Source organism: Haliotis rubra, unplaced genomic scaffold, assembly GCF_003918875.1.
Source record: "Haliotis rubra isolate DU_JTF1 unplaced genomic scaffold, ASM391887v1 Scf11, whole genome shotgun sequence".
In the NCBI taxonomy this organism is placed as follows: domain Eukaryota; kingdom Metazoa; phylum Mollusca; class Gastropoda; order Lepetellida; family Haliotidae; genus Haliotis; species Haliotis rubra.
In genome coordinates this window covers 2,579,436-2,605,088 of record NW_025765003.1, presented here as the reverse complement: position 1 = coordinate 2,605,088, position 25,653 = coordinate 2,579,436, and the positions used below count along the sequence as shown (strand labels likewise).

Genomic DNA, 25,653 nt, shown 5'->3' with positions numbered 1-25,653 from the left:
TTTCTTTTTTGTGGGTAATGATTTACCTTTAGGTATGGGATATCCGAGAGTAACGCCGGGGCTGGGTATGGGGTTACCCCCGGGGTAGGGGAGACTCCAGCGGGTAGAGTCGGTGACACGCCGGGTGCGTAGGTGGCTCCTGGACTTGGCGTTGGCTGTGGGGTGGGACTACTGACAGGAGTCAGGGCTCCAGGACAGCTGGGTACCTTGCAGCACGAGTTGCTAGGATCCTGAACCATTACACAATAGGGAGGGATGTTTACGTACTTCCCGCATCTGCAACAAGCGTTAGAACAGTCACCAACATTAATAACGGAGCAAAGTTTGTTCGAACCCTTAATTGGTTTGGGGTGGTTAGCTATATAGCCCCGGTCTGTACAACCAGACAATCCAGTGATGGACAGCACGAGTATCGATCTACGCAATTGGGATACGATGACATGTATCAACCAAGTCAGCGAGCCAGACCACCCCTTCCCGTTAGTCGGCACGTTATAGTCTGTTTGCAGTGAAAACCTACCGATGAATTTCACTTTAAACAAAAAAGTAAATCAAGTTAAGTGAAATTGAGATTGCGAATCCTCATAATTTTACCTTGCCAAATGAACATTTAAATCTCAGATTTGTTTTCAACTTAGGATAAAAGTTGTTTCAAAAACGATCATAGATCCAAATCGCTATTATTGGTTTGTATTACAAGGGGGTGAGCGCAGTATATGGAACAGTGAAACAAATGCACGTGCGGTACGTGATGAGCGTTAACTTACACCAACCCTACTTGTTCTCGATGTTTCATTTAAAGTGCATACCCCCTTGTAATACAAACCAATAATAGCGATTTGAAACTATGATCGTTTGTTAAACAACTTTTATCCTAAGTTGAATAAAATTCTGAGATTTGAATGTGCAATTGGCCAGGTAAAATTATGAGGATGCGCAATCTTAATTTCACTTTATTCGATTTACCTTTTTGTTTAGAGTGAAATTCATCGGTGCGTTTTCACTGCAAACAGACTATAGTCTAGCATGGGTTTGTGAAGACAATTCTGACCCGGATCTTCACGGGTCAATAGCATAAAGCTGTAACCTCATGCTGTCATTGTTATTTCCAACATGTTTCGTGACATTTGTAGACAGCTCTCTATGGATTATCATAAGAAATATCGCGTTTTCTACCTTGGACCAAAAGCTAAATATGATCCTGATGGTATTCCATAGTTCACAAATATATCCAGGATCGCCATGCTCGTGTTTTCAGCTCTGTTGGTTGGTTTCACCCAAGAAGTAAATTCAAAGACCTTTATCAATTCAGGCTTTCCTCAAACTTGCTTGAGGGACGGAAGGGTAGCCTAGTGGTTAAAGCCGTTCGCTCGTCACGCCGAAGACCCAGGTTCGATTCCCCACATGGGTACAATGTGTGAAACCCATTTCTGGTGACACGTGGCGATATAACTGAAAGATTGTTCAGCGCTGCGTCAAATCTAACTCATTCGTTCACTACGTACTTTTCTGTGCAGTCGTATTTCCCCGTAGACTGGTCCACACACACACAATGGAAGTCACACCCATCTTCCCACTGCTGTCCCTGCCTGAACATCTGTCCCTTGTACAGGCAGAAGTCTGGAATAGAGAGGGTCATGTGTACAAAGGATAACAATAACAGCATGACTGCACAAATCAAACGTTTTGTCACAGTCCATCACTGACCACTTCGTGCTGCTTCGCTTCATCTTTATTAAACGTTGTCTTGTCGCCATGAAAGCGGGGTTTTATTCTCTCTACATGGGATATGATTTGTGAGTGAGTGAGTGAGTTTCGTTTTACGCCTGTTTTAGCAATATTCCAGCAATATCTCGGCGGGGGACACCACAAATGGGCTTCACACATTGTACCCATGTGGGGAATCGAACCGGGTCTTCGGCGTGACGAGCGAACGCTTTAACCACTAGGCTACCCCACCGCCCCGTATATAATTTGTGAATCTCATGAAGGGTGTCGCCTGCCTTTGATATTTCTGGAATATTGTTAAACGCTGTCAAACTGGTCAAAATCAAGTTGTAATACAAGTCAGTAATGAATAGGAACTGGTGACTAAGTCTAGGCAATTAGTTGTGCAGAGTTGCGTCCCTTGGGCGCGTAAGGATCCTATGAAAGAATGGTTTGAAAAGATATAATTTTCAAGTACATGTTTGTATTATAAGATGTTTAAATGTACTTTTGACGCAGAATTTCATCTTTCATGTGTAAATGTAAATACGTTTAGGATAGTGTTAAAGTAGACTGAGATGTTCTTCACATCATGCATTTATCGAAAGTGGAAGATTTAAAACTGTCAAAAAAAGAAAATAGAACTTTGTGATCTCAACTAAATAGAAAATGAATATCATTTTCTTTTAATTTGCCCGTTTCTAATTCCCCGAGAATGTTGTATATTAAGAAATATTATTTTGTCCATCCAAACCTTTATAAATTCTCAGCATTGTTAAATAACAAAAAACATACAATACTTCAAAACCTGTCCATGTTTGTTTACTATGCCATGTTGTTTAAAACAAAATATATCTCAGAACACAAAGTAAGCTATCCTTGATTATTTTCTCTTCTACATGTGTATTACATGCGCGTGTAAATATTGTTTGTAAATGTATTGTACTAATGTCTTGTGGCCTTTCAGTACGGGAAATAAATAAATAGACAGTGGGTCTTGAATTTCGGTTCACTCCAATTATGTTCATCAATATTCAACCAATATGACTATATGAATTAACCGTTTCTGCGATATTTCGTCTTGTTTTTTCACAATATTCCAGCCTTGTGACGGTGGCCTGTAAGTAATCATGTGGTTGGTATTGTGACATTCACGTTGCCTGGGTACAGTGACACGTAAATAACCAAGTTGGTGGTCAGGCTCGCTGACTTCGTTGACACATGTCATCATATCCCAATTGCGTAGATCGATGTTCATGCTGTCGATCACTGGATTGTCTGGCCCAGACTCGATTATTTACATACCGCCCCATATAGCTGTAAAATTGCTGAGTGCGGCGTTAAACAAAAACAAACAAAAGTTGAGGGGCTTTCTAACCCGGATTCTGAATTCCCATGGGCAGACGAGAACCAGCCTGGCAATTAATGCAGGGGTGGAAATAACCCATTGCCCGACGCCCGAGTCCAGTGGTTTTTTTCTGTCGGGCAAGCAAATTTGTATATCACACTGAACCGGTGTCCAGTTGATATTCCAATGTTAATTATGTTGTTAATATTTTAAAAATCAACAAGAAAACGGCCGGTATAGTGGGAATATTATCAGGGCAAGTGATTTTACATGTGCCACTGTACCGGAGTACACTAGCAATTTTAAAGTTATTTCCACCCCTGTAATGTGCATGCTGTACTGCAGTTTAGTTATTTGAAAAGTCAGTTCCCATTATCCCTGCTCACTTATCTTTTAAAACAATGAGAAAATATACAAACTTACTCTCTTTTCCCACAGGGTTGAGTTTTGGGTCGACCGGATTGTGCCCACTGATGTGACCAGGGATGGCGGTAGGGAGGGGTGAAGGGTTAGGGTAGGGGGTCATTGCTGGGGCTGCGGTCGGGCTGACTCCAGGCATGGGAGTGGCAGTAGATCCTGGGGCGGGGGTGACTGCCGGCATGGGGGTGGGGATGTAGGTGCACTGGGGGACCTGACAGCATGGATCCGAGGTGTCGGTTACCAGGACACAGCCTGCCTGCAGGTTGTATGACGGACATCTGAAACAGACACATGAACTCTTAACATGTTTTGGGATGGGGGTGGGGGGTGGGGTTAGCCTAGTGATTAAAGCGTTCGCTTGTCACGCCGGAGACCGGGTTCGATTCCCCACATGGGTACAATATGGGAAGCCCATTTCTGGTGTTCCCTGCCCTGATGTGGCGGGATTATTGCGAAAATGTGTGTAAAACTGAACTCACTCACTCACTCATAATATGTTTTCATGGGTCTCTTAAAGATCATATGTTGGAAGATGTAAGGATACCTCCATAGAACGGTATGTCAGGTGAGCTTTCCCATCAGACAATCAGCGGAAAGTTCTAGGGACAAGTGAGTGAAGCATTCAGGCAAGTATATAAGATTTCTGTATGTCTAAAAGCCATACTATTGGGTAGTTCCAAATGCAATGAAAAAGGGCACGTCGTTTCCCAGCGCTATATATAGTTTCTACACCCATCAGATTGTACCATCAATAGTATATCTACATCCTGTGCGTCCATTCTTTCGCTATGATGCTAACTTCCTAAACGAGGTGGCTAAGGAAGGACCCCGAATTGCTGACCCCGAATTGCTGACCCCTAGTATTTCAAGAACCAACGTATCCTTCATTAGGATTAGGCGTTCGAATATTTGCTCTGGGTATACCTCACGCAACCTCATAATTAATCTGTCATCAGATTCTCTGACAGCTCAGACTAAAATGATAACATTATTAAATACAAACCAAGATTGTTACGGTAAGTTAATAATCACGATCTGTTTTCAAAATTAATCATTATCATTAAAACATTGTTATTAAGTATTAGGTTCCCTATTTCAAACCGGCGACAAGAAACAAGTAATATTTATGTTCATTGACCATTAAAACTTGATTACAAACACAACTATTTTTACGTGTACTTATACAGATGTGAGGCATACAAGTCATCACTCCGGAGTACAGGCTAGTGATGCAATAGATGACGTCATGGCAATTGAGGATTGGCTGAATGCTACCAAACATGAATTAAATCTACTTATTAATGTTTTATAGGATTAATAAAATGCTCTGAATGCGATTTCACGTCATCATGCTAAATGCCACGATGTTCACAAGTGTAACCTAATATATTGTTTGTGGAAAAAAGTATTCATTTGCATTGAAACGTCTAGGGCATTCACAGACTTTGAAGTACAGTGTTTTTCAATGGCAAACTAGCGAGCATTGAATATACTCAAGTATGTAATGCACTGTCACTGATGCCTACGGTGTGTAACCATATCGTGTGAATGATATATACCAATACCATGACTCACTCACGGGGACAACTCACGAAAGACTAGTTTTCTTAAGTCTCTGAGAATGACATTACTTGTGCAATGATGGTATCTAGCTGATGCACCATGTTTGAAGATTGTATACAACGTACCTGTCGAAGCAGGTGTAGTAGTTGTTTGTTGCGTCCTCACAGCGGCATTTCTGACTGCAGCCATCTTGCCACGACTGACCCTGGCGGTAAGGTACGCCCTTGTACACACAGAAAGCTGTGGAGACAAGAAGAAAGTGATAGGAAAATTTGCAATAATTGTGAGGTTGTGACTGGGGTACAATACTCAGTGCCAAGCTACCGCTTTAACCGCTGGGCCACCCACAAGATTCAGGTTAAAGGACAGTGTATTGTGGTGGTGATAGCCCACTGAAGGTGGCGCAGAGCTTTAGCCACCCATATCATTCATTAATGTTTACATGCTCATGTCTGAGTGGGTTGGCGATAGAAATCAAGATAAACTTAGTTATGAAAGTTGTTCATGTTCACATGACCAATAACAACCTTATTCGTGACTTGAATATGTACACAATTTACAAGAAAACTTGGATGTTCAAGACTAAACACTGCTCAACCATAATCAATGTTCAAAACTAAACACTTCCATGTTATGTTCGATGTTCAACACAAAGATCTACTAAATTACGATCGCAGCTCAACATTAAACACTACTACACCAAGGTCGTAATTAACACAAGTCACTACTTTCCCCTGATCGATGTTCAACACAACACTTAAACACGACGTAATTCAACACTTAACACTTCTCCTACACCTACAGTGCCTTATGTTCAACACGTCAAAGTGCCTTATGTTCGTCACTACATTATGCTATCCTCTGTTCAACAATACGTCACAGTGCCTTATGTTCAACAGTACGTTACAGTGACATTTTTTAACAATACGTCACAGTGCCTTACATTAAAACACTACATTACAGTGCCTTATGTTCAACACTACGTTACAGTGCCTGATGTTCAACACTACGTCAATGTTCAACACTACATCACAGTGCCTTATATTCAACACTACGTCACAGTGCCTTATGTTCAACACTACGTCACAGTGCCTTATGTTCAACACTACATCACAGTGCCTTATGTTCAACACTACGTCACAGTGCCTTATATTCAACCCAACATTACAGTGCCTTATGTTCAACACTACATCACAGTGCCTTACGTTCAACACTACATCACAGTGCCTTATGTTCATCACTACGTCACAGTGCCTTATATTCAACCCAACATTACAGTGCCTTATGTTCAACACTACGTCACAGTGCCTTACGTTCAACACTACATCACAGTGCCTTATGTTCAACACTACGTCACAGTGCCTTATATTCAACACAACATTACAGTGTCTTACATTCAACACTACATCACAGTGCCTTATGTTCAATACTACGTTACAGTGCCTTATGTTCAACACTACGTCACAGTGCCTTATGTTCAACACTACATCACAGTGCCTTATGTTCAACACTACGTCACAGTGCCTTATGTTCAACACTACGTCACAGTGCCTTATATTCAATACTACATCACAGTGCCTTATGTTCAACACTACGTCACAGTGCCTTATGTTCAACACTACGTCACAGTGCCTTATGTTCAATACTACGTCACAGTGCCTTATGTTCAACACTACATCACAGTGCCTTATGTTCACTACATCACAGTGCCTTATGTTCAACACTACATCACAGTGCCTTACGTTCAACACTACATCACAGTGCCTTATGTTCAACACTACGTCACAGTGCCTTATATTCAACCCAACATTACAGTGTCTTACATTCAACACTACATCACAGTGCCTATTGTTCAACACTACGTCACAGTGCCTTACATTCAACACTACGTCGCAGTGCCTTATATTGAACATAACATCATAGTGCCTTATGTTCAACACTACGTCACAGTGCCTTATATTCAACACTACATCACAGTGTCTTATGTTCAACACTACGTCACAGTGCCTTATATTCAACACACTAGTGCCTTATATTCAACACTACATCACAGTGCCTTATGTTCAACACTACATCACAGTGCCTTATGTTCAACACTACATCACAGTGCCTTATGTTCAACACTACATCACAGTGCCTTATGTTCAACACTACGTCACAGTGCCTTATATTCAACCCAACATTACAGTGCCTTATGTCCAACAGTACGTCAGAGTGCCTTACGTTCAACACTATTACACCATGCTTGATACTACAGATAACATTCACAATAGTCAACAAATCAAAAAGGGTTTTCAATTTCTTGTTATTTATTACAGAATGTCGGCCTAAAAAATACATGAATATAGTTGTTGGAGTAAATTGTGCTCACTACACATCGTCAAGAAATAACCTCATACCTGAATCTGATGAAATATGTTTATATCAGACCGCGTAACCAAAGTACAAATTGATGAATTGTGTCTTGGACTCAATATCCAATGCCAAAAATGATGATCAATATAACTGTTTGTACCTAAGATTACACAACGCTTCTTTGTACCTAAAATGCAAATAATAACAAATGAACTACATCTACTATTGGATGAGAATATGTGTACCCAATACCTAATTTTGGTGTGTTGTGTGTAATATTTGGCTTTGTACGAAACATCTATGATCAATAGCAGCCAAAGTTTACTTACCAAGAGGATTTGGTGGGATTGTTGGTACAGGGCTTGGCTGGGCTGGTATTCCTGGGGTATATCCTGGTGGGTAGGTTCCCCTGGGTAGGGCGTCTTCGGGATGGGTGGACTGATCCCCGGAGCGTAGGTAGGTGGAGTGAATCCTGGAGGGTAGGTTCCTCCAGGGTAGGGTGTCTGTGGAATGGGTGGACTGACCCCATTGGGATAGAGGATTGGTGGGGTATATCCTGGCGGGTAGGTGCCTCCTGGGTACGGCGTCTTAGGTCTTTGTGGACTGACTCCCGGGGCAAGGGTAGGTGGAGTAACTCCTGGAGGGTAGGTTCCTCCAGGGTAGGGTGTCTGTGGAATGGGTGGACTGACCCCATTGGGATAGAGGATTGGTGGAGTATATCCTGGCGGGTAGGTGCCTCCTGGGTACGGCGTCTTAGGTCTTTGGGGACTGACTCCCGGGGCAAGGGTAGGTGGAGTAACTCCTGGAGGGTAGGTTCCTCCAGGGTAGGGTGTCTGTGGAATGGGTGGACTGACCCCATTGGGATAAAGGATTGGTGGGGTATATCCTGGCGGGTAGGTTCCCCTGGGTAGGGCGTCTTAGGCCTTTGTGGACTGACTCCCGGGGCAAGGGTAGGTGGAATAAATCCTGGAGGGTAGGTTCCTCTAGGGTAGGGTGTCTGTGGAATGGGTGGGCTGACCCCATTGGGATAGAGGATTGGTGGGGTATATCCTGGTGGGTAGGTGCCTCCTGGGTAGGGCGTCTTAGGCCTTTGTGGACTGACTCCCGGGGCAAGGGTAGGTGGAATAAATCCTGGAGGGTAGGTTCCTCTAGGGTAGGGTGTCTGTGGTATGGCTGGACTGACCCCATTGGGATAGAGGATTGGTGGGGTATATCCTGGCGGGTAGGTGCCTCCTGGGTAGGGCGTCTTAGGCCTTTGTGGACTGACTCCCGGGGCAAGGGTAGGTGGAATAAATCCTGGAGGGTAGGTTCCTCTAGGGTAGGGTGTCTGTGGTATGGGTGGACTGACCCCATTGGGATAAAGGATTGGTGGGGTATATCCTGGCGGGTAGGTGCCTCCTGGGTACGGCGTCTTAGGTCTATGTGGACTGACTCCCGGGGCAAGGGTAGGTGGAGTAACTCCTGGAGGGTAGGTTCCTCCAGGGTAGGGTGTCTGTGGAATGGATGGACTGACCCCATTGGGATAGAGGATTGGTGGGGTATATCCTGGCGGGTAGGTGCCTCCTGGGTACGGCGTCTTAGGTCTATGTGGACTGACTCCTGGGGCAAGGGTAGGTGGAGTAACTCCTGGAGGGTAGGTGCCGCCAGGGTAGGGTGTAAGATAATTGGGTGAAGGGGTGGCAAATGGGTTGGGCCGGGGTCCTGGTGTGGCGATTGGTTTGTTAAAGTCGCACACTGAGATAGAACAGCAATAGTCCTTGGGATCTGTTGCCAAAGTACACTGAGGGGGCAACAGTGGGTAGGACGGACACCTGGGATAAAAAGAATTTGATAAAGATGATTTTTCTCAATTCAAAAAATGAATTACAATAACGTCCATGGAGACAGCCTGACGTAAGTATGTCTTAATTAATAGGCTAAAAACAACTTGACCACCTTTGTAAAACAAACAAACACGAAAATACTGCTGGTCATAATCGGGACGACTCTTGGAATCGAAGTCATGATCCGCGGATCCTGATATGATAATGGGACACAACTCTTCATCGTAAATGGTGGTAAGTCATAGGGATAATTCTGTTCACTGCTAAATAGACTATGTAGGTCATTTCCTCCTTCGATTCCCGTTTCGTTTCATATTTCATTGTTGATTTATTTTGCTTACTTAACGTTCATCAAGATTACACGTTTACACTTTACCTTTAGATTCAGGTGTAAAATTAATTTCCTCATCTCACCTTTCACTGGTGTGCTTACCGATTCGTCTTTCTTTCTATCTCACATTTAATGGAAGGTGTATAAATATTATTATATACCAGAAGAATTTTCCAATCTCATCTTTAATTGCAGGTGTGTCTCCCATTTCGGCTGTAATTGCTGGGTTATTTCCCCTTGTCACCTTTAATTGTAGGTGTTTTTTACATCTAGCCTTTAATTGCAGGTGTGAGTTTCCCTTTCACCACTTTCATTCAATTATTCTTTGCAGGTGGATTTACTGCCTCAATTTATTATTTACTTTATAACTGCAGGTGTAGTTTTCTCATCTCAACTTTCATTGCAGGTGGATTTTGCAGGTGGATTTACTGCCTCAATTTATTATTTACTTTATAACTGCAGGTGTAGTTTTCTCATCTCAACTTTCATTGCAGGTGGATTTACTGCCTCAATTTATTATTTACTTTATAACTCAACTTTCATTTGCAGGTGTAGCCTCAATTTATTATTTACTTTATAACTGCAGGTGTAGTTTTCTCATCTCAACTTTCATTGCAGGTGGATTTACTGCCTCAATTTATTATTTACTTTATAACTGCAGGTGTAGTTTTCTCATCTCAACTTTCATTGCAGGTGGATTTACTGCCTCAATTTATTATTTACTTTATAACTGCAGGTGGTTTTCTCATCTCACCTTTTTGCAGGTGGATTTATCTCAATTTATTATTTACTTTATTGCAGGTGGTATTTATCTCAACCTTTCTCAATTTACTGCCTCAATTTATTATTTACTTTATAACTGCAGGTGTAGTTTTCTCATCTCAACTTTCATTGCAGGTGGATTTACTGCCTCAATTTATTATTTACTTTATAACTGCAGGTGTAGTTTTTTCTCATCTCAACTTTCATTGCAGGTGGATTTACTGCCTCAATTTATTATTTACTTTATAACTGCAGGTGTAGTTTTCTCATCTCAACTTTCATTGCAGGTGGATTTACTGCCTCAATTTATTATTTACTTTATAACTGCAGGTGTAGTTTTCTCATCTCACCTTTCATTGCAGGTGGATTTACTGCCTCAATTTATTATTTACTTTATAACTGCAGGTGTAGTTTTCTCATCTCACCTTTCATTGCAGGTGGATTTACTGCCTCAATTTATTATTTACTTTATAACTGCAGGTGTAGTTTTCTCATCTCAACTTTCATTGCAGGTGGATTTACTGCCTCAATTTATTATTTACTTTATAACTGCAGGTGTAGTTTTCTCATCTCAACCTTTCATTGCAGGTGTAGTTTTTAGTTTTCTTCTTCTCATCTCAACTTTCATTGCAGGTGGATTTACTGCCTCAATTTATTATTTACTTTATAACTGCAGGTGTAGTTTTTATCTCAACTTTCATTGCAGGTGGATTTACTGCCTCAATTTATTACTTTATAACTTTCATCTCACATTGCAGGTGTTTTCTTCATAACTGCAGGTGTAGTTTTCTCATCTTTCATTGATTGGATTTACCTCAATTTATTATTTACTTTATAACTGCAGGTGTAGTTTTCTCATCTCAACTTTCATTGCAGGTGGATTTACTGCCTCAATTTATTATTATTTACTTTATAACTGCAGGTGTAGTTTTCTCATCTCAACTTTCATTGCAGGTGGATTTACTGCCTCAATTTATTATTTACTTTATAACTGCAGGTGTAGTTTTCTCATCTCAACTTTCATTGCAGGTGGATTTACTGCCTCAATTTATTATTTACTTTATAACTGCAGGTGTAGTTTTCTCATCTCATACCTGCAGGTGTAGTTTTCTCATGTCTCAACTTTCATTGCAGATTGGATTTACTGCCTCAACCTTTCATTGCAGGTGTATTTATCTCTGAAGTCATTTACTGCCTCAATTTATTATTTACTTTATAACTGCAGGTGTAGTTTTCTCATCTCAACTTTCATTGCAGGTGGATTTACTGCCTCAATTTATTATTTACTTTATAACTGCAGGTGTAGTTTTCTCATCTCAACTTTCATTGCAGGTGGATTTACTGCCTCAATTTATTATTTACTTTATAACTGCAGGTGTAGTTTTCTCATCTCAACTTTCATTGCAGGTGGATTTACTGCCTCAATTTATTATTTACTTTATAACTGCAGGTGTAGTTTTCTCATCTCACCTTTCATTGCAGGTAGATTTACTGCCTCAATTTATTATTTACTTTATAACTGCAGGTGTAGTTTTCTCATCTCAACTTTCATTGCAGGTGGATTTACTGCCTCAATTTATTATTAACTTTATAATTGTAAGTGTAGTTTTCTCATCTCACCTTTCATTGCAGGTGTATTTTCCCGTCTTGCCGTCGTCACAGATACAGTTGTACTTGCAGCCATCCTGCCATTTCTGACCCTCGACGTACACGGTGCCCTTGTAGTCGCACCCACCTGCAAGTAGCGTTAAACGTCGTCACACGAGTTGTTGTCCATGCAATACCCTATTCCGATAAGTACGGTATTTCGATACTGTAAATACGCAAATTAGGGCACCTTCAAGGAAGTAATCTCAAGCAGCCAATATCGTCTCGAACGTTACTTAATTCAGTGAAAATATGTTTTTCATCTTTCGTTTATTGTGGAAAATACGTACAACGAACTAAGATAAAATCAGTGGCTCCTTTCAGTAATTCTAACCGAAGTATACTGAATTAGGAATAAATAAGATATCCGTCAAGCTAGGCCAAGGTTTGCATAACACGTGATATAGTCACAATACATGTATACTATATTTACAATATAGAAATTTACACGACTATCTATCTCTGTTTCATAATACCTTATATCTTGAATTTATAACTTTAGGCGCCTCCATATAGATGGAATATTGCTGTGTGCGGCGTAAAACTAAACTCACTCACTCACTCACTCACTCACTCGCTCACTATAACTTTAGGGTTCTAAGGAATTCGCAGAATACCACTATTAACTGTCTTTGGTTGGATTTGGGACAAGATTTCCATTACTACAATAGATCGACATATATTCTTTTCAACCTACTTCTCGGGGCTGGTGTCATTCCCGGGCCTGGGGTGGGGTATTTCCCGTCTGGGCCAGGTGTTGGAATCTTCCCGTCAGGCCCGGGGGTGGGGCCTGGGACAGGCGCCTTGCCCGTCACGAAGCCAGGGACGTTGGTAGCGATGGTTGGCTGTGCGCCAGGCTTGGGGGTGGAGAAGCCTGGTTGACCGGGGTTGGGGATACACTGTGGTACTTGGCAGCACCCAGGGTCCCGGGGGTCAGCGATCAGGGTGCAAGTAGAGGGGATGTTCGTGAACTGTGTGCATCTGAATCAGAATTACCCCGTGTCCATATATGTCATATTTAACGAAACGCCTTGGCGGTTGTACCTATGTTGATAAGTGCAATGGCATTTTAGTGGTCAGTCAGGTTGAGAGGGTTACTGTTTCAGATAACTTTATGTATCTCAACCGAGTCCTTCCCTTCGTTCCTGGTGAAAAATATAAAGCAAAAAAATAAATAATAAATACATAAATATAATAAAAATAATAATAAAATCTGTATGCTCTCGACGTGGTCGTACACTAATATCAGACTAGCTCACCTGTTATTATCAAAAACGTTTTTAATTCGTGAAATGCATTATTAATGCGAAAAACTGTTTCGATAGTCTTAGTATGGGTGGCTGTGGGGTAGCCAGGTGGTTGAAGCGTTCGCTCGTCACGCCGAAGACCCGGGTTCGATTCCCCACAAGGGTACAATATGTGAAGCCAACAACTCTGTAGCTCACCTGTCGGAGCATCTGTAGAAGCCAGTTTTCCCATTCTCACAGACACAGACCTTGTCACAGCCGTCGTAGAACTGTTGGCCCTGAGTGTATGACACGCCCTTGTACGTGCATACATCTGGTGGGAAACGACAATGCATTAAAATAATGTCAAATGTATTGTTTTCATTTAAAATATATGATATAAATATTTTTCCTTTACGTTATTAATACCTATGTCTCATTTTGTTTATAATGATTATGATTTAAGAAAACATCATCCATGACAGCCGTACAACGCCATCCTTTGTTCCATCCATCCAATAATTCGGACCCATGAAGATCCGTGTTAGAATTGATCTTCAGCAACCCATGCTTGTCCTAACAGGTGACTAACGGGATCGGGTGGTCAGACTCGCTGACTTGGTTGACACATCATCGTATCCCAACTGCGTAGATCGATCTCATGATGTTGATCAGTGGATTGTTTGGTCCAGACTCGATTATTTACAGACCTCCGCCATATAGCTGGAATATTGCTGAGAACGGCGTTAAAAACAAACAAACAAAAACAATAATCGTTATCTGTAAAGACACAAACAGGAAGACCAAGAATACTACCTCTTGGTTGAGGCACAGGAGTTCCTGGAACCGGGGTACCAGCCACGGGGGGAGACACGCCCGCGGGGTAAGTTTGGCCTGGAGCCAGGGTGACGACGGGTTGAGGGGTACCCGGGGTGTTGGGTGACACACCAGGGAGGGGTGCAGGTGTTGTATGCTTCACACTGAGTGGGGGGAGACAGGATGGCACCTTGCAGCACGCGTCATTGGGGTCGGGCACCAACATGCAATAGGCTGGCACGTTGTTGTACGCAGGGCACCTGTTCAACACACGGAAGGTGTTTACAGTATGTGGCAGGGAAGACGATAAAGCGTGTGGTTTAATTCAGTTTCTTTAAGTTATGAATGTAAAGTGGAAGGCACAGCAATGTTGACCTTGATTTGTTGTACCTATTTAGCTCGACAAATATGCAACCGTTATTATTTCTGTTATTGACATTACTGTTACTTTTACTGCCGCTACTAATGTTGCTACTTCCAAAGTTATTGCTGCTACTACTAGTACTACTACCACTGCTACTACTACAACTACTACTGTTACTTCTACTTCCAAAAGTACTACTGCGGCTACTGCCATTTCTACAACAACTACTACTACTGCTATTACTGTTGCTGCTTCTACCACAAAAACTAAAGATGCTGCTACTAAAGTTGTTGATGGTGTTGTGTTGCTGCTCCTGCTGCATCTACTACTACTACAACATCTACAACTACAACTACTACTACTATTGTTGTTGCTGCTGCTGTTTTTACCACATATACTAAATTATATGTTGCTATTTGTGCTGCTCCTGTCGCTACTGCTACTACCACTATTACTACAGCAACAACAACAGCTACTACAACTACAACTACTACTACAACGTTATCTTTCTCCTTGCATGTGCCCACCTCTCCAGACACTGGTAGCGGCTTTTCTTGGCGTCCACACACTCGCAGTTAAACTCACAACCATCGATCCACTTATCCCCCTGCTTGTGAAGCTGGCCCTTGTAGAAGCATCCCACTGACAACAAATACATAATCATCATCATCATCATCATCATCATCATCATACCCATACACGGCTATTTTCCCATATTTCCATAGCTCGCCAGTTTCTTGGGAGTTTAGGATTTCAGGCACCACAGTGAGAAGATTACCCTGTGGCTTTAAGGATGTAAACAGGTACTAGAATCTGGCCAAGTGGAAATCATGGTATTTGTGATATAAGGTATTGATTATCAATATATTTAATGAATATAATTATTTCACGGATTTATATCTGTTTTAACACACATCACTAGTTACATCTATGTGTATTATACCGTTTCACAAAGCAATCTTAGCGCTATGATGTTCTTAGTGCATGTCGGAGCGCTAAGGTCGCTTTATGGGACAAGGCTACTGTTATTGATCATAAAGCCATTTCAAATTCAGCTATGGCGGCGGGGTAGCCTAGTGGTTAAAGCGTTCGCTCGTCACACCGAAGACCCGGGTTCGATTCCCCACATGGGTACAATGTGTGAAGCCCATTTCTGGTGTCCCCTGTCGTGATATTGCTGGAATATTGTTGAAAGCGGCATAAAACTAAATTCACTCACTCACTCACTCATATTAAGCTATCGAGCGCCCATTGCAATCGCTGTTTAATTCAACAACGTGGTTAACATTGCGGTATTTTTAGTATCAATGAGGTTTTTTGTACAATGCCTGTCGTTAGTTGTAGTTATCAAGACTTGTGTCGTGTACACAATACAATGCGTCGTATCTATGTCATGTGTTATGTTAAGTCTCCCAGCTAAGGGCATCGCTCGAAGACTTCTTTTAAGTCTAAATTACCGGGACGGTGGGGTAGCTTAGTGGTTAAAGCGTTTGCTCGTCACGCCAAAGACCCGGGCTCGATTCCCCACATGGGTACAATGTGTGAAGCCCATATCTGGTGTCCCCCGCCGTGATATTGCTAGAATATTGCAAAAAACTACGTAAGACCATACTCACTCACTCACTCACTCTAAGTTACCAAACAAAGACGCACACACGGAATACGTACTTGTTGCGTTGTCTTTGGGGTTCAGATTTGGGTTCACGCCGTTGCCTGTGAGTATCCCGGGTATAGCTGTGGGCACTGGGTATGGATTGGGGGTGGGGTTAACTCCGGGGTTGGGGTTGGGGGACATGCCAGGCCCGAATGTTGGCGACACTCCGGGTATTGGCGACGGCGTTGAGACTCCAGGCAGAGGGCTGGGAGTGTTCGGTTGAGGCGCCTGGGTGGGCGGCATGACGGGGGCACAGAAGGGCACCTTGCAGCAGCTGTCCCGGGGGTTAGTCTGTAGGATGCACGTGGCAGGGATGTTGTCGTACTTCAGACACCTGGTGAAGAACAATGACATGATATGAATCTGAGTGGCGGGGTAGCCTAGTGGTTAAAGCGTTCGCTCGTCACACCGTAGACCCGAGTTCGATTCCCCACATGGGTACAATCATTCTCTTCCCACAGAGGTTACTCCTGTCATATCTTCCTACGTAACCTCTGTTCTAATACGGCCCTTTCATGGTGTGAGCGTTCAAGACTCGTGATTGGAGGCAATCAGATTTAGTTGTGCAATCAGCAACGTTGTTTCAAAAGTGATCATTCGCAAGGCCTCGGTAATTTCCGTATGCTTCGAGAAAACTAAACTTCTTCCCCTGCGCGATGCGCAAACGTTTCTTCTAGACAGAACTCAGTCATGTTATGGCGGATCAGTGGCGTCTCCATCGCCCTCGTTGACAACGGACAAGCTAGCCATTAAACGTCATGTGTGTAACATCAACACAAGTCCCCGGCAGATGGAGGGATATTTGTGGCCCCACATTTGCTTGTGTTAGTCAAGTTGAATCTAAGTCGATGTAACACGTGTTCTGATTGGATAGAAAGAAGGGAGATAATTCGCGTTGCGATCTTTTGCCGCTAGGGGATTTTACGATAACCGGGAAATATGGCCGTATTAGAACAGAGGTTCGTAGGAAGATATGACAAGTAACCTCTGTGGGAAGAGAATGGGGTACAATGTGTGAAGCCCATTTCTGTGGTCCCCCTCTGTGATTTTGCTGGAACATTGCTAAATGCGCAGTGAAACCAAACTCACTGAGTCACTGTGACAACCTGGATTCCTATAAACGGGAAAACCCATTTCGGGAAGATCCAGTGATTGACGTCATGAGCACCGATCTACGCATCGACCTACTATAGCTGCATCAGCTGTGTTGTAGCTGGACTTGAAAGTGTATCCTATGAGTGGCATAAAACAGGTAAGGTTAAGTGGTGTTAAGGGAAACACCCTTAATCTCATGTGTCCGGTAACTACAGATGTACTCACACAGAGGTGTGACGACGCTTACCTGTGATTACCCCACTACTGGACGGAATCGTGTTATTGAAGGTGTTTTCTATGACGTTTCCAACCTGTGATTACACCTGTGGTAGCCAGATATGGCGATCTAAAGTGCTTTCTATGACGTCACCTACCTGTGATAACACCTACAGTAGCTAGACACGTGTGATTAAAGGTGTTTTCTATAACGTTTCCAACCTGTGATTACACCTGTGGTAGCCAGACATGGCGATCTAAAGTGCTTTCTATGACGTCACCTACCTGTGATAACACCTACAGTAGCTAGACACGTGTGATTAAAGGTGTTTTTTATAACGTTACCTACCTGTGATTACACCTGGAGTAGCCAGACATGGCGTTCGTAGTAGCTACACACACGTGATTAAAGGTGTTTCATATGACGTCACATACTTGTGATTACACCTGGAGTAGCTAGACACACGTGATTAAAGGTGTTTCATATGACGTCACATACCTGTGACTACACCTGGAGTAGCTAGAGACACGTGATTAAAGGTGTTTCCTATGACGTCACATACCTGTGATTACACCTGGAGTAGCTAGACACACGTGATTAAAGGTGTTTCCTATGACGTCACATACTTGTGATTGCACCTGTAGTAGCTAGACACACGTGATTAAAGGTGTTTCCTATGACGTCACATACCTGTGATTGCACCTGGAGTAGCTAGACACACGTGATTAAAGGTGTTTCCTATGACGTCACATACCTGTGATTGAACCTGGAGTAGCTAGACACACGTGATTAAAGGTGTTTCCTATGACGTCACGTACCTGTGATTGCACCTGTAGTAGCTAGACACACGTGATTAAAGGTGTTTCCTATGACGTCACATACTTGTGATTGCACCTGTAGTAGCTAGACACACGTGATTAAAGGTGTTTCCTATGACGTCACATACCTGTGATTGAACCTGGAGTAGCTAGACACACGTGATTAAATGTGTTTCCTATGACGTCACATACCTGTGATTGCACCTGTAGTAGCTAGACACACGTGATTAAAGGTGTTTCCTATGACGTCACATACTTGTGATTGCACCTGTAGTAGCTAGACACACGTGATTAAAGGTGTTTCCTATGACGTCACATACCTGTGATTACACCTGGAGTAGCTAAACACGTTATTAAAGATGTTTCCTATGACGTCACATACCTGTGATTACACCTGTAGTAGCCAGACTTGGCGTCCTCGCAGCTACACTTGAGGTCACAGCCGTCATTCCAAGAGTCGCCTTGTTGGAAGGGCACGCCGTTGTATATACAGACAGCTGGAACAGACACTCACACTTGTAACATTGAAACCAGTAAAACATGAATGGCATTGTATGGTCATTGTACCAGAAACACTGTTTTGTTTGGACGACATCTCGAGATTTCTGTTTATGTCATTGATTCAAATATGCACATGGTACTTTAAACAATGATAGGAGGGGCTATAACGAGGGCTTCTTTGTCTGATTGAAAGTTTGAACGGAAAACTATATCATTATTATATATTCTTATGAAAATTATCGGATGTTTTGAAATAACTCGAATTTTTTTGAACAAGATAAGTTTACCCCTTGGCGAATATCTGGTATCATCAACGATTTTAAGTAATCAATTCATATATTTGAATAATATCTTTATTTTAATGCCGATTGTACATGGAATCAGTTTCGGAAGATAATCGAAACCGATTATTCTTGTTTGACGTTTTACCTTTTAATACATTTCGAGAGTGGATGAAATGAGTGACCTTGTACTTGGTAGGGACATGACACCTTGTGGAACATGGCATCAATGGCCTCAGGGTCGTACTACTCACCGCTGGGTGTGGGAGCCTGTGGGGTGGGGGTGCCGCCAGAGTGAGGGGTGGGTGAGTGTCCCGGCAGGTATGTAGGAGGGAACAGTGTGGTGGTTGGTCTGAAGTCACAGTAGGGCTTCCGGCAGCAGGGGTTGAGGTAGTCCTGGACCATCTGACACTGAGGGGGGAGGCTGGGGTAACGCTGACATCTGGGGGATACAGTGAATACAGGTGAGGTGAGCTAAAATGAGGCTAAAGGACAAAGTATTGCTTATATACAGAAACATTTATAGCGAACTCAAAAGGACCAGTAACTTCAGTTTGATGTAAACGGTGTTCGTAATAAGCATTTGACTGAAATATACAAGTGACCCCCAAACAGTTCGGTATATCCGTCGGTTCGTTATAAGCGTGTTCCTTATAAACATAGTTTATGGTTATAGTTCCTTATAAATATGAATCCTCATATTGCTACTATGTGTCCTCCGCCGTGATAGTGCTGGGCAGAAAATGGGTACCCGGTGGGATAAGTCATGCGACTATTAACCTTCTAGCGCCTCACAGGCAGCTTGTGTTATCCGGGGTAATAATAACCAGCTTGTCAGCGCTACGAGCATTCACCTATTATTATATTATCATCAAGGTGGTGCTAAATATAACCATGCTCATAATCCCTTTACCAAGCCAATTTCAAAGTGAGTGAGTGAGTTTACTTTTACGCCGCACTCAGCAATATTCCAGCTATATGGCGGCGGTCTGTAAATAATCGAGTCTGGACCAGACAATCCAGTGATCAACAGCATGAGCATCGATCTGCGCAATTGGGAACCGATGACATGTGTCAACCAAGTCAGCGAGCCTGACCACCCGATCCCGTTAGTCGCCTCTTACGACAAGCATACTCGCCTTTTGTGGCAAGCATGGGTTGCTGAAGACCTATTCTACCCAATTTCAAAGACTAACGTCCGTTTTAGGAACAGAAATGTTTCAGAGTATCAAATGTATATGGGTTTGTGTTAACACTGCTTCTCTGACAGTGTTGTTGGTGTCCGCATGGCAGCTTAATACACACTATGTGGGTGAGTGAGTGAGTGAATATGGTTTGACCCCATTTATATCAATATCTTCTGTGTTGGATTGGGAAATAAAAATTGGTTCCGAACACTTTGTACTCATTCGGAAAACCGAATCCGGAACCATCGGCGTGATGGGCAAATGTGGTTAAACCATTTGGCTACCTTACGTCACTTACTGCACACTGAAACGCCCAAGTCCAATACGTTAAACATACTTTGGTAAAACCCACGAGAACGTGTGTGGTAGTTAGGGAATCGTACCAATGATCAGCGGATCCTGCCACGACCAAGGGATAAAACATGCACAAAGAATTGATCAACGTTGGACTACTGGGTCGCATTTGATACGAAATCAAAGGTTAGGTAAATTATTTGGGCAAATAGTCATATCTTACTTTTCTGTACATTTGTAAGCTCCTGTCGCGCTGTTGAGGCACACACAATCAAACTCGCAGCCATCTTGCCATCTCTGTCCTTGACTGTACGTCTTGCCCTTGTACACGCAGACATCTGAGGGAGAAACAACAGGACTACAACTATGGAGACATCAACTGACTGGTTGGAGTTATATTCTGCCCCAATAATACATTTAAAAATGCAAAACAGTAAACTGAAGTCACAGATGTTGCATAAAACTCTGTCAATTGGTGAATTGTAAAGACCGATGCACAGAGTGAGTGAGTGAGTGGGTTTACTTGTACGCCGCACTCAGCAATATTCCAGCTATATGGCGGCGGTCTGTAAATGATCGAGTCTGGACCAGACAATCCAGTGACCAACAGCATGAACAGCGATCTACGCATTTGGGATACGATGACATGTGTCAATCCTAACATGTTCCTCTTACGACACTGATGCAGATAGCAACGTCACAACTACTTGTATACAGCCCAACGGCCCGGGTCTCATGCAGACCAACATGCCAGCAAACAGTGGTATAAACAGTCACAGGTCACAGCTTACAGGAAGTAATACATCGTGAAAGCGGTCACTATTGAAATTTAAAAATAACGTAATCTTAAAACCTTTTCAAGCTATGGAATTATATGATAAAAGTGTTGGGCTATGGCATTACTGAAATAAGCTACCAAGGGGAAAGACTGTAATCACAAACAATATAGTAGAGTGCACGAACTGAAAAAGGGCTGTGGCCGTATTTTGTTACTTGTATATACAAAACGCTATTTCTACTCACTTTTCAAGTCTGGCGCTTGAGTAACGCCAGGGTCTGGTGTTAAGTAAGGCCCCGGGCTACCAGTATAGCCTGGGTAGGGGGTGAGTACAGGACCTGGGGTGGGGCTGCCGTACGGGTTAGGCCCTGGGGTCGGCATAGGGGTGGCCTTTCCTCCTGACACGGAGCCAGGCGGCAGAGTTGGAATGAGGCCGTAGCCGGTGGCGTTGGTCTGCGTGGCGTCGAAGTGGCACTTGGGCAGTTTGCAGCAGAAGGGGTCCTGTGGGTCAGCGGTCAAGGTGCACTGGGGTGGGAGGTTGTTGTAGGACGGACACCTGCGGATGAGCGCATTGGATGAGGGTGGGTAAAATGATCAGAATATTTATCGCACCAATAACGCAAACAACAAAGACGAAGGCGACGTCAACGTTGGTTGGTTGGTTAGTTGGTTGTTTAACGCCGCACTCAGCAATATTTCAGCTACATGGCGGCGGTCTGTAAATATGCGAGTCTGGACCAGACAGTCCAGTGATCAACTGCATGAGCATGGATCTACGTACTTGGGATACGATGATGTGTGTCAACCAAGTCAGCGAGCCTGACCACCCAATCCCGTTAGTCGCCTCTCACGACAAGCATGGGTTACTGAAGACCAATTCTAACCCGGATCTTCACGGGTCGAAGACGACCGTATTTAACAAGAACAATAATGAAAACAATAATAAGCATATTTATCACGCGCCAAATCTTCAAACTAAAGCAAGTAAAGCTCTACATTATTGCTCGTCCATTTTCAGTCCATGCTTCTTGGGATCATAGAACCCTAGCTGCCGGTGAGGAACTTGACGATGAAATCGTCCATCCGACCGGGTAATAAAAATGAAGATGATGATGCAAACAACTTTAAAAACCCGGCATTCTCGGCTCCCTGGGGATAATACAACCCTAGCTGCCAGCCTAGCGTTTGTACAGTTTTTCTCTATAATGATCATTATATTTCTCCTACCTGTTGTTGCATCTGTAGACGCCGGCTGCTCCGTCCTCACACTCGCACTTGTAGTCACAGCCGTCGAACCAAGACTGTCCCTGTGTATACGATTTGCCCTTGTACACACACACGTCTGAAACAGTCGACAGGGAAATATCACTTACAATAACATACCGTGTTGTTGACGTCTTGTTTGGAGAGTCCGGAAATAGAAAACGTCAGTTGCATGTATACTGTTCAAAACAAGTTAGTGAACACTACAGTTGGGAGGCTGAGTGTTGTGACAAAATCGGGTCTTGTTTAATTTCTTATGAGTAGTATATATCATGAAATATACATATGAGCAGTGATTAAGCACCAACTGAATCCAAACACAGCATTCAGTAACACTGGCGTGCGTGGCGATCGATTGTCATTCGTAATGTTTGATATCTGTGTCTTGTAAAATGTAAAGTCTGAAAAAGTGAAAAAGGAGATTTTGAAAACCAATATATTTGTTGTGGGTGTAATTTTGACCTACCTTTAGGTGTGGGCGTGACGCCTGGTCCAAGGTTTGGTGTGACTCCAGGGGATGGGCTGTGACCAGGTAGTGGGGCCAAGGTCGACCCTGGGAGGGGGGAATGTCCTGGCAGAGGAGACTGTCCTGGGAGGGGTGTCTGTCCGGGAGGGGTGGGCTGCGGGGTCGCGGGGCCCTGGCTACACTCGGGTACCTCACAGCAAGGGTTGGCGGGATCCTTGACGAGGGTGCAGTAGGGAGGCAGGTGCACGAACTGCGGACACCTGAAGTCAAACACAACCATTAGAGATATGGTAGGCTATCCGTATATTTGTTATGTTTCTGAAGCCTCATCTCAACCAACAAGTGAAAATAATTCTAAACAAAACATAAAAACTGAAAACAAATATTTTCACTGATTATGTAACATTTATATTTAAAAGAAATAAAATTAAGATCACTTGTTAACAGTCTGAATCTCTCACTATTTGTTTTTAAGACTACTTACAGTTCTGTACATTCGTATTTTCCAGACAGAGCATCTACACATTGACAGTTGTAGTCACATCCGTCCCTCCATCTCTGTCCTTGGTTGTACTGGCTACCTTTGTACTCGCAGTGTCCTAGCAACAGGGGAGATCATTCTAAACTGCACTATTTTTGGTAGTTACCCGTTCACAAGCTTAATGTTTCGGGCAGATTCAGTACGTTTTTTACCCCAAGAGTTTACGTGAATTTGATAATTATTGAAAATTGTATAATTTTGTTTATCAATGATTGTATATAATTACTCTCTGACGTAATACTCTTATAACGTGCATTTAAGAAGATCCAGTTGTATGGATTGACAACTGCTTTGAGGTGCCACGGTGAAACTTGGCAGCAGTGGTAAATCCATGGATTGACGCATCCCTTGCAATTGGGCAGTTGTGAATCTATATATCATCGTACCAACTTCTAAAATGCCACGTAGAGAAACGTTTATTAAGTACAAAGATACTATTATTTCACTTACTAATGGTCACTGGGGTGGGGATCAGTCCTCCGGGCCCGGGGGTGGGTGGTGGGACGTTGATATGACCCACGATCTTCCCTGGGACAGCAGTCGGGATTGGGTAAGGTGTTGGATTGACTCCCGGGGTGGCGCCAGATCCGGGGTGAGGTGTTTGTCCTGGTAGGGGTGACACACCAGGACCCGGGGTGGGAGTGCCGATTGGGGCTGGTGTACCCGGCTGAACTGTACAGACAGGTGTTAAACAGCAGGCGTCCTTGGGGTCAGTCACCAGTGTGCAAGATCCAGGGAGGTTGTCGTATTTAGGACACCTAGAGAGTTAAAGATTTTCAACATTATTTTAATTTTATGGTTCTTTTGGGTTTAAGATCAAGTTAACAATCACATGCCTGCGGCCGGCTCCGTGAACTAGCTTGCATTGAGTCTGACCGGAGAGTGGGTTGGCTGATGGATTGATTGGTTATTGTTTAACGCCGCACTCAGCAATATTCCAGCTATATGGTGGCGTTCTATAAATAATCGAGTCTGTACTTGACAATCCAGTGATCAACACAAGACCAATTCTTCAGCAACCCATGCTTGTCGTAAGAGGCTACAAACGGGATCGGGTGGTCAGGCTCGCTGACTTGATTGACACATTGTATCACAATTGCGTAGATCAATCTCATGCCGTTGATCACTGGATTGTCTGGAAGGTCGGTGGACATATGGAAGCGTCCTTTCCAAAAGAAGATAATAAATGGTACTTGATGTTACCCTGCCTGATGCATAAAGACTACTCGAGTCCTAATACTGTGTCTTGAGTGTGGTAGAGAGGCTAAACTTTAGAATGACATCTCAATGGGATAGTGGCCCGTGAAGATCCGGATTCGAATTGGTCTTTAGCAACCAAAGCCTGTCATGAGAGGTGACTAATAGGATCGGGTGGTCAGGCTTGCTGACTTGGTTGATCAATGTCATCGTATCCTATCTGCATGATCGATACTTATGTTGTCAATCACTGGATTGTCCGCTTTAGTATTGCTGAGTGCGGCGTTAAACAACAATTAAACAAAGAAAACAGTGGGGTATTACAGTAAAACCTGCAAAGTTTCGGTCTAGTACAAGCAGCGACGCACATACACCTGCATGCATGTCTCTTTATAAGCACAATGATCTTGAAGACGAGGTGTGAATACAAATAAATACTTCACCTAAAAATATTCGCATCCAAAATATGAAATAGTGTCTCCCAAATATAATATAGTATCTACAAGCATATTGTTAGCATGTTTTCATTCAAAACTCTCTTTAAAAGCTTACCTATCAGAACAGGTGTAGATACCCTTGGCAGCGTTGTCACAACGACATCTGAATTCACAGCCATCCGTCCAGACTTGACCCTGGACATACTGGACACTTTTGTAGTCACATGTACCTGAATAAAGGGAGATTACTCGCTGTGTTCGTAAGCTATACCTTATGGACATGCAGTGTTCGGCATATGTGTAAATTATATACAAAGTTCAGTGTGATTCCGAGTCGCCATTATCAAATTTATTGTTTTGTGTCGGTAAAAATCATTATTTATATTCCTCATTTTCGATACGGAAATAAAAGCAACCACAATGTGTGAACAATTTTATGCTTAAAATATTTTAAACTACCGAACAAATACAACGTTTGAGTGAACCGGTGCATTTATAATCATATAGTGCCAAATAATTTTCAGTTGCCTTTCTCTATAAAAAAAGTAGTTGTCAAAATTTA

The 25,653-nt window shown here is 42.9% G+C and overlaps 1 protein-coding gene across 1 annotated transcript in view; it reads right to left on the bottom strand.

The window, feature by feature from the left end:
* LOC124285462 overlaps positions 1-25,653 on the bottom strand; it is a 100,593-nt gene that overhangs the window by 46,821 nt on the left and 28,119 nt on the right. Inside the window, 21 exon segments of the mRNA XM_046721701.1 lie at positions 27-276; positions 1,506-1,620; positions 3,479-3,753; positions 5,164-5,278; positions 7,564-7,580; positions 7,723-9,204; positions 11,930-12,044; positions 12,654-12,937; positions 13,402-13,516; positions 13,999-14,258; positions 14,890-15,004; positions 16,031-16,350; positions 18,529-18,643; positions 19,183-19,370; positions 20,633-20,747; positions 21,433-21,743; positions 22,415-22,529; positions 22,917-23,176; positions 23,401-23,515; positions 23,908-24,215; positions 25,207-25,321. Of these exon segments, the coding sequence (XP_046577657.1) occupies positions 27-276; positions 1,506-1,620; positions 3,479-3,753; positions 5,164-5,278; positions 7,564-7,580; positions 7,723-9,204; positions 11,930-12,044; positions 12,654-12,937; positions 13,402-13,516; positions 13,999-14,258; positions 14,890-15,004; positions 16,031-16,350; positions 18,529-18,643; positions 19,183-19,370; positions 20,633-20,747; positions 21,433-21,743; positions 22,415-22,529; positions 22,917-23,176; positions 23,401-23,515; positions 23,908-24,215; positions 25,207-25,321 (5,105 nt within the window).